At 32.4% G+C, this 10,059-nt stretch overlaps 1 protein-coding gene across 1 annotated transcript; it reads right to left on the bottom strand.

The window, feature by feature from the left end:
* Nucleotides 1-4,299: 4,299 nt before the first annotated feature.
* On the bottom strand, nt 4,300-7,279 carry LOC125505022 (DNA translocase FtsK-like). The gene is made up of 4 exons (XM_048667954.1): nt 7,179-7,279; nt 4,958-5,227; nt 4,702-4,894; nt 4,300-4,643 (listed from the first exon to the last, which is right to left on the bottom strand). Exons 1-4 carry the CDS (start codon nt 7,191-7,193, stop codon nt 4,468-4,470), a joined length of 654 nt encoding a protein of 217 aa, XP_048523911.1. The 5' UTR covers nt 7,194-7,279; the 3' UTR covers nt 4,300-4,467.
* Between the last annotated feature and the right edge of the window lie 2,780 nt (nt 7,280-10,059).

Raw genomic sequence — 10,059 nt, 5'->3', positions numbered from 1 at the left:
TCTTCCAAAATAGCACTTTTACACGTTTTTCATTTTGTGCTTAATATTAAATATTCTCCAAAGAAAGAAATGCTGATGGGAAAGTACAATGCTACTGAAATTACTTTGTGTTAATACTGAAGCTGAAGAATAATTGCTGAAAATTAATCTTGTTCTAGGGCAACCTTAAGAGATGCTTGAAATATCCTGTAAATGTAAATTTTGTAATGATAAATGACAACATTCAAATTTGAAGAGTTTCTTACTTCCAAAGCAGAATAAAACTGCCAAAAAAATTACGAAATTTAGCTGATTCCTATTAGTCCATGGTCGAAACGTGACATCAGTTGCACGAAATCGATTGCAGCTGATTTCAAATTAATCTTCGATCTAGAACGACCTCCTAGTATGAACAACATTTTGTTGTTTCAAAATGTCAGTTAGTTGTATGCATTTACTTGACCAAAACGGGGAATGGCAGGTTGAGAGTTGTTTTGAGTTATTAACTTCGATGTGCATTTACGTACATTATTGTTTCATTAATAAATTAGTGTCTGCACTTGGTACATGAGCTGCGACATTTGTTGGTTTTAGCTAATGTATTCATTTTTCTATAGAAAGCTTTTAATCTAGTAACGAAATATGTGTTCAGCTAGAGTTTGGACGATGTTGGATTAATAAAAAAGTATTTTAAGTGCCAACTTTAAAAATATCGTGATTCAAAAGAAACAAATACATTATTAATATTTATTAGTTAAGGGTTGCTTTTTTGTTAATTACGAACAACTGATTTGGGAAACCGCCTGTAATTAGGATTTTCGTGCTTAATTTCTCTTCCCAAGAGCAAATTTAAAGTTGAAAGAAGCAGATTTATTTCTGAAATTTATGTATAAAAATAACATAAATTTATACAAATACCACTTGTCAAAGAAAAAGGTAGACATTTTCAAAAAATTGTGTAGTTTGCAAAAGAAAGTCTTCAACAAACTAAAAAGCCAGACAGGCAGAATGCAAAGAAATTCTGAGAGATGCAGCTTGATGGCGATGAGCGATGACTAATTATCTATCTATCTAAGAACGCAAACGAATCTAGATGTTTAATAAACTCTGGATAAAAACAACTTTATGTAATTCATCCTTCAGTCTCCACAAAGTTTCTTAGCTGCGAACATCGATTGTTCAAATAAATTTTAACTAGGTGCAAGTGAATTTCTAATTAAAAAATGGAATTTGGTTTGCTAATTTCTTGAAACCTATTCCTCTCACAACTATGGAGGCTTCGGTCGTCTCCAGGGTTTTACCTTATCATGATGGAAATATATGACTGAAAACTGCCCAATCTCTTGATATTGACAGAATAATACAGTTGAGAAATATGTAATCGCTATCAATTGTCTATAAACTTGCACTTTTCTCATTTACCACATGTATCGGAGAAATCTCTTTGTTAGATGAATACCAATTAATGCGGAAATCAAATTGTTTAATCGATGTGGTGCCAGGCGTCTGGTTTTAGCAAAAACCTGCAGTTCTTTGGCTTTTATCCAATAAGTTGGGTTTGTTTACTGATATTAAATCTATTTTATGGTCAAGTTTTAGGAACTTTGGCAAACCGTTATGGTTTCAAATGTTAAAACTTCATTCCATTTTCATTTGTTACCTCAAATGAATGCCTGAAGAAATTTGCCAATATGTTGTGTAACGTTTGCAAAAACACAATTTCGTTTAAATGAGTTTAGGGTTCTATAGCGCGAAACTTAAATTTGAAAAAAGGTTTACCTCACGTAGTTTACAAAGTTGCATTCATTATTGAAAGTCAATCGTATCAAATTGGTATCAATGAAAACCTGCTAAATTTTTAAATTTTTATTCTGAATACACAACAACCTTTACAATATATTTTTTTCTATTTGTTTTGAGTGTAAATCGAAAATGGGCAACTTATATTCTTTTTATCGTTTCAACTTGAGACTGAGTTAGTGATTCCGTGAACCAACTATAGTTTGGAAGATTGCTGGAAGATGAAGAAGAAGTTTGATATACTTGCTTCATTGCTTCTCAAGCACTTGAAATGAAGTTATGTTCTTGCAAGCAAGAAGAACATCTTGTACAGCTAATGGTTATAGTTCCCATCAATAGTGACAATTATTGGATCTTCCCGAAAATCGTGCATGAAGCTTCAGACAATGAAAGTAATCTTGCATTTTTATTTATAAATACTAGCCAATGATACAGGCCAAATATGGGTTTGACCAAATGTCCAATTAAATGTCTTGTCCTTTAGGAGCTCATCAAAGATCTTTCACAAGATTAAAATGTTTAAAATTCATATTTACTTTCTATGGCTTATTATTTTAAGAATTGTGGTTCCAACCAAATTGATGCACAAAATTAATTATTATTCAAAACCGTCTAATAACCATTTTTTATAAAAATTTCAGTGTTTTTAATTTTTTTTGACGTGGAAACTTGGATTTTTTAGTTTTATGAAAAATAGAATTATGCTTCAATAAAGAGAAGATGCTAGTTTTTTCCTTCAGATTCAAATTCGATTTTAATATTTCCATGAAGAAATTAGATCAATTAGAAACGACGGAATTAAAGAACTTGGTTAGCAATATTCGAAAACAGCACAAAAATCATGTTAAAGTCTATAGAAATCTGAACTCTATTGGAATAAAATATAGCACAGAAAAACATAGAAATAAGAGAAATTAAAAACGACGTATATATCAAGATGTTTAGAAAACTAACTGGTGATGAAATCAGATCCTGGAAAGGAACAAGAAATTAAAATCAACAAATGAAACCAATGCTTGAGATTCACGAAAAAAATGTAGTGAAGAAATTAAATATCTTATCTATCTATAAAAAGTGTCCAGTAAGCACATATCAAAAGGGTACTGCGATATTCTTTGAAGACGATCTGACCTAACTTTTATTAACAAAAAATGTATGGCTCCTCTGCTTGATGATCAAAATTCTTCAAAAAATTTATCTTTTTTGAAATATTGGGAGAATGGTACGATAGCATTTTGGTGAAACTCGCTGTGAATTTGTTCTTATGGAAGACTCACATTTTGATGAAACAATGGAGTTGGGTTGTTTTGGTGGTGAAGTGGTGAATTCTTGAGTGTCGTGGTACAAAAACTACCAGAACTTTTTCTAACATTGTGAAGTGCCAAGAAAATATTTTTTTCGCAAAAACTATGAATGATACAAAATCTTACAAAGAGCACAAAATTTTGAATAAATGATATTAGTGTATCAACCAAAAAACAAATGAGTTGATTTCATCCACCAAATAAAAAGTTCTGGTAGTTTTTGTACCACTACACTCAGGAAGTCACCACTTGTACAAAACGAATGAATTCGATTGTTTCATCAAAATATGAGTTTAATCTATAGGAACAAATTTACAGCGAGTTTCACTAAAATACATCGTACTATTCTCCCAATATTTCAAACCAGATAATTTGTTTGAAGCACTTGGACCATCAATAGCTGAGGAGCCAGACATTTCTTGTTAATAAAAGTTAGGCCAGATCGTCCTTTTGATGCAAATAGTATCTCGTATCCTTTTGATCATGTGCTTCGGGACACCCTGTACTTTAGGCTTCAATGTTTCTATTTGGTATAAGGCATTTTTTTCACTTAACGAGTAACTCACAGATACAAGTGATTCAAATAAAGTTTGTGAACTATCAGATAAATCTAGAAATTTGCTTATATTGTTTGGAATATGTCCGTTGTTAAGCACTTAAATGTGATGAATCACATTATGTAAAATAAATACCGTAATAAAACTAAACTTGTTTTCCATCCTTCGTTAAAATGCAACCCATCAGAGCAAGGCCGTGTACTTGTCATGATAATTTTGGAATCGCAAAATCACCAATTAATTTAGACGTGTCGGATGTAGAACTGGTTCACTTTCGCCGAGTATTTGATATAAAACAAGGCATATGCAAATAAAAATGTTTGAATAATTAATATTATGTGAATTTTAAATTGGCTAATGGAAGAATGTCAATGCCAACATTTAGAGCAAAGAAATGTTGACGATAAAGGACAAGAACTAGTTCCGAAGCAGTTGCTCTAATCGCTGCCTTTGATCAGCACATTGTTTTATTATGCTAATTCGGTTCTATGTGGAAATACTATTTGCAAACTGGCCATCAAAAGTGTCATGAAAGAGCCTGAATAAATAATTATAACATATGTATTTAGAGCATTTGTTTTAACACTTCAAGTATGTTTGTTGGAAGAAACTATCAAAATCCGCCTGATTTAGGTAAAGAGCGGAAAAAATAGTGAAACTATTATAAATATAAACTGTATTTTTCTTGTATAAAATCACAACTTTATACAACTAAAAAGTACGTACGAAATAGATTAAGGCACATTTACAAAAAAAACTATCTACATGTGAAACTTTGGATAACAACATGTTGTCAGCTGGCAGTCTAAGTGTTTCAGTTGGAGTCTTTACGCATGGCAGAATGGGTAGTTGGGGCAAGCTTGAGCATTCACACCAGCTGGGATTTGAGCAGGCTGGGCAGGGGCGGAGTACTGTTGGGGGGCTGGCTGGTAAGCTGGGGCTGAGTTGTATTGGGGAGCTGGTGCAGGGTTGTACTGGTTAACTAGGGCAGCCTGAGCTTGACCTGCAAGAACCGAGCAATTAGCCAACATGAACCCTTCTGATCGTGTCCAACAACTCACCGGCGTATCCAGGAGCCAAAGCTTCAGCCAAACCTTCTCCACGGTAGTCACCGTCTCCAATGTATTCACCACGGTCCAATCTCTGTTGAACATCGGAAGAGTATTGGCTTTGAGCAGCAGGGGCGTACTGTTGGGGGTACACTGGGTTGTACTGAGATACTGGTGCAGGGGTGGCTGCAACTGGGGCTTGATACTGCACAAGCACACATTAGTTAATATAAAGTTCCTATGCAGACTCGGAAAATGTTGAACTCACTTGTGGGTATTGAGGGGCGGGTTGCTGGTATTGAGGGGCGGGTTGTTGGTACTGTGGGGCGGGTTGTTGATATTGTGGGGCAGACTGTTGGTATTGAGGGGCGGCGTTTTGACTGATGGCGACCAAGGGGTTGGAGCAATCAGGGTAGTTAGGGCATGATTGTGGGTTGATTCCCGCTGGGTAGAGGGAAGCTGGTTGGCCTCCGGCTAGGGGTCCTTGGTAGGATTGATGTTGAGCCAGGACGGATCCGGCGAAGCAAACGAAGACGGCCTGAACCAAACAATGGTACAATTGTAGCTATTTATTGAAAATTATTTATATCCTAGTTCTAAAACATTTTCCAGCATTTACTCAAGTCATACTTTTTGGAGACCCCTAAACCTTCTTGCACTTGCTACAGTTGTTGTTCCTAGCATATTCCTAACGGTTGGATAATTGGCCCAAATATACTGAGTATTTGACTAAGTCTTCCAATTAAGGTTTCACCTCTAATTAGTCGTTGGAACACAACCCACATCTGATGTCTCGCAAATAAATCAGTCTCTTTTGGGAAATGCGGAGGCGAAGTTACGTGGTATTTTAAACAATATGCATATCCTTTTACCCTGACGAGCAATTTGATTCACCATATTTTATTTACAGTGTATATTTTCATCGAGAAATCTTAATTTATAAGTAAGTTTTATATCGGTTTTCAAAGGAGTAGTACTTGTGAAGTATATGTTAAAATATATAAAAAATTGGTGTTTTTTTCGCTTTAAAAATGTTATTAAAATTGATAAATAAAGTGCACGCTGTTTACCTAAGAAAGGAGAAAGTCGATGTTCCGGAGCTCTAGTTTTAAAATCAAACAATCAGTTACGAAGTATATTTTATTATAGAGTTTTGCTTTCGATAGAATGTAAATAACATTTCCTTCATTTTCAATTATCGACATTTCAGTAACAAATATTAAATCAAACAATTGTCGAAACAAAGTCTTCTTATCTTTAGTAAACAAAGTCATCTAGAGTAAATTTTTCGACGTCTTCAGATAATTGGTCAGCTTAATAAATGCATTATAAAGTCTGCCGTTGTTAATTTTTAAATTATTTTCCTTGAAACAGCTTTTCCGTTTTTTTCAAATCTTTATAGAAATTAGTTTGTATACGTTTTCATTAAGTTAATTCGGTAATTTTTATCTTCTGCTATAATGACAATCTGCTATTTTATATATAAATGAACTGATATTAGAAACTCTATTCCATAAATTGTGTGAGATAATTACTCTTTTCAACAAAACAACCAAAAAAAAGATGTCGAATATTTAATTTTCCTGAGTCCGATGGCGAAATCACTTAAGCCAAAGTTTTCATATCATTTAAAAAAAATGAAAAGAGGTTTTTGGAGTTATTTTTAGCGTAAATAAGTTTCATTGAATTAAATTTTTTATTTTTTTCATTTAATTTTATCATGTATTTTTAAACTTTAAAGTATTTCTTCCTACGCCTTATATTTAAGTTTCAGTTGGATGTTTAGAAAAGTAATTGTAATTTCTGATGAATCAATTTGTACCATAATTAACTTTTTGCAAGACACCTTACATTTTGTTTCAAATTTTTATGGGTTTTCTGGATATGGCTAAGAGCGATATTTTCAGAACAGCTTTAGTCTTCATATATCTGCCACTTTTTATGAAAATGCATATAAATCGATGATGATAACGGCTAAGGAATTAATAAATTACTTTCATTTATTATATTTCAAAATACGGAAAAGTTTGTATACGGTAAGAACGCGATTTGCATTAATTCAGATCTTTAATTTTCAAGAATCTTTAATTTGGATTTGGGCTCCAATAAGTCCAATAATATATTATTTCTTCATGAATAAATCTCGAACCAGTGGACTTTTAGGCGAGAAATATTCCTTCAAACAACGTGCAACTAATGAAAAGTAATAAAAATAAGTGAATAATTAAATACCGACTAAAATGCTCAAGTTTGACTTAAAAGCAGATGCAAACATTATTGAAAGTGAATTAAAAAGTTGATAATTCCCGCAAAGTTCAAATTCGACCACAAAGTTTTGTAATTAAAACTTACTTCACTTGAGACGCCTATCAATTATTTTTTATTAAAACAATCACCTACTCTTTATATAATGTTCTAAAGCCACATAATATAAAAATAAAATACAAAACCTCAAACCGTACAAGTACGAAACATAAGAGCGCACTTACCAGTTTTACAAACATATTGTTTCTTGTTTTTGCTGACAAATGCAAATGACTGCCTATCCAAAATTCTCCTTAATATTTATACCAGTACCACACCCCAGGTACTGGTGGCAAGTAGCCCTGAACTTAGTCGAAATTCAATGTAAAAATTTCAACTAATAATTGTTTCTTATGCCGGTTTCGTACGAAAATGGATCAGTGTACCTTGCCAACCTTCTTAAAGATCGCTTCAGGTTCCGCCGGACAATTTTTTCTCATTGTTACCAGGTACCGGATACCCAGTACAGAGTGAGTACCTTTCGTATGTGGTCACTTTTTCATTAATTGGATGATACTTTATAATCATTTTTAATTGGAAAATTATACTTTAAACATTTGCTTGAGCAGTGTTAGCAGTTTTTAGTTAGTTTGATTGGAGTTACTTTTTACCGAGTAGGACTTAGTTTGATTGGAAGTTTTAGTGAAGTGATTAACATGCGAAAAGTGTTCACTCTATTATTTTTTATCTTAGAGTTTTAAATATTTTACTAAAGATTTAGGGTTTCAGAGCCTTTTTTTGAACTTTGAAATTGCCATCATCCACTGAAAATATATTGTCAGTGCATGACCATTGAAAATCACTTTCGCAAAGTTGAGGTGTATTCGAAATACGAGTATTTAGTATCTGTTTGGTACATTTTTCGGTTCAGTTTTAATACATATACAGTTATAACTTGATAATTTTATATCGACAAATTAAACATTTTGTGTATGTTGTGTGTCATGTAGGTACTCAATTTTAGTTTAGCAAAATCTGATGTAACTAAAATACACTAATTAATTTATTTAAATAGTTTGATTTCGGAAACATGTTACCATTTACAATTTTGTGAATAATTGCTTGATATCTTTTAGTCCATGTATTTACAGTTTAGCCAATATTTTGATGCACATTGTATGTTTAGAAATTAATTTAGTTTGCAACTTGGCAATAAGGGTATTATACAATGCAATAACTGAAGCAAAAAGCTTGACATTCAGCCGATTCCGATTCTTTTTGTGTAAAATAAAAACTGATCAACAAGTTTCAATACTTGATCGATGAGGCGGAAAATCCCTTGACAATTCCGTAATTTTGCAGTTAACTGAAGCGATAAACTTCATTTCAAGGAAAAAGGTTATTTACCTTAAACCCCATTTAGTTAAATATGTTATATTGATTTCGCAATTCGATACCAAAAATGGAGTGTCGAAAATTCACATGTCGGGAGCAAGTAGAGTAAAACTACTATATTTAGCTATCTAAATTATATCAATTCTTGCTATGTATTGTTTAACATGACCTTGTGTATTATGGGAACTTTATGCCGGGCTGAAATAAAAAAAAAACCCAGTTTTACATACTCAAAATTGCGGAAATGGGGCATTACAGGGCGAGCCACTGTGTGATTTTTTCAGCATGTTTTTATTTTTTCTATTTATTTCATTGGAGAAAACAACTTTTCGAAGGACAATGGTTTTTTTAGCAATATGGTGTCTATTCGACTTTTAAAAACTAATCTTGTTTTTCCAAAAATGTCTTACTGAATCATCCATTGAAAGAATATTTTACCTCTGAACCTAAGATAGAATTCGCTCCGAAAATAGTGATTATTCTGGTTAGAACACAGCGAATTTTTCGTTAGGATTCAATTATTCGATTTTGTTCGATTTTCAACGAATCTATTACTTAACAGCAAGCTTAAGAACTTGATACGCATATCAAAACATAACTAGTAAGAAAATAGTCTGTATTATCTCCCTATATAATAGATAAATCAATCCCGGGTTATTGAGAGGCTAAAGCAATTTCTTGCAGATGCGTATCTAATGGCATCACGTTATTTGTGCTTTTGTTATTAACCTTTCGACTCATTGTTCTTTAGTTGACACCTAGTCGAAATACTATAATTTAATCAACCTAGATGATATTAATTATATTATAATGTGTAACCTTCTCCATATGTATAATGCATGATTTTCAAGCCATATGCTTTCATTTTCGTGTGGCATTGTAAAAGTTGATCTACTCTGGATTACCATTTTAGAACGTTGGGCAGATTTTTTCTTGTAATAAGTTCAATGTTGGCATTTTATGATGACCTTTCTAGTGAAGAAAATGTTTTGATTAATAATTCGTACAATAAATCTAAACGTTAATTACAATCATTTTTAATAGAAGAATATTTTTCATTTGTTCATTTGACTATCAAGTTAGTACAGCAGACAGAGCAGTGCACATGAATGTTGAATACCTTTAAGATAAAGTGTTAATTAATTAAATGAGTACGTTTTGAGAAAGGAGAATATAGGGTTTTTTAAATTAAATCAAATAAATAAAGGACTTAAGTTGGAACTTTGATTCAAATATTTTTTAGTCGTTTTAGAATAAAACAACTTGTTGCATTTATTAAATTTGCAAAGAAAATATTTAACATAATCAAAACGTTAGGACATTTCTGCGAAAATCGCGTAGCGGTTTTGTACCCAAAAACCTTCAATTGGAGCTTTCGATAACTTTTCGTTATTGGCCAAACAGTTTTCAATTATAATTTAATTTAGCCGTTTTGCATTGTCCAATTATCTGAAAATACAGCGAAATACGGCAACGCTCATGACTAGAGGGCGGAAAATATGCAAAGTGCATATCTATGCATTTTTTGCATATTTTATCCAATTTCATGAAAAATTGCATATATCTAAATAATCTGTATATTTGTGCATGTTTGAAGATTTTTCTTTTCATCTTAATGAAATATTATCGAAATTCTATAGGCGGGTGTAAAGTAGGCACTAAATTTATAAGTTTACCTGCCTTTTATTGCATATCATTTATTCACTACCCTGGAATGTCTCGAGTTGAAAA

This window comes from Dendroctonus ponderosae, unplaced genomic scaffold (genome assembly GCF_020466585.1).
Source record: "Dendroctonus ponderosae isolate FM_Combo_2020 unplaced genomic scaffold, Dpon_F_20191213v2 Dpon_F_20191213_612, whole genome shotgun sequence".
Lineage (NCBI taxonomy): Eukaryota > Metazoa > Arthropoda > Insecta > Coleoptera > Curculionidae > Dendroctonus > Dendroctonus ponderosae.
The sequence above is the reverse complement of the archived record's forward strand: the minus strand, read 5'-3'. Positions and strand labels throughout refer to the sequence as shown.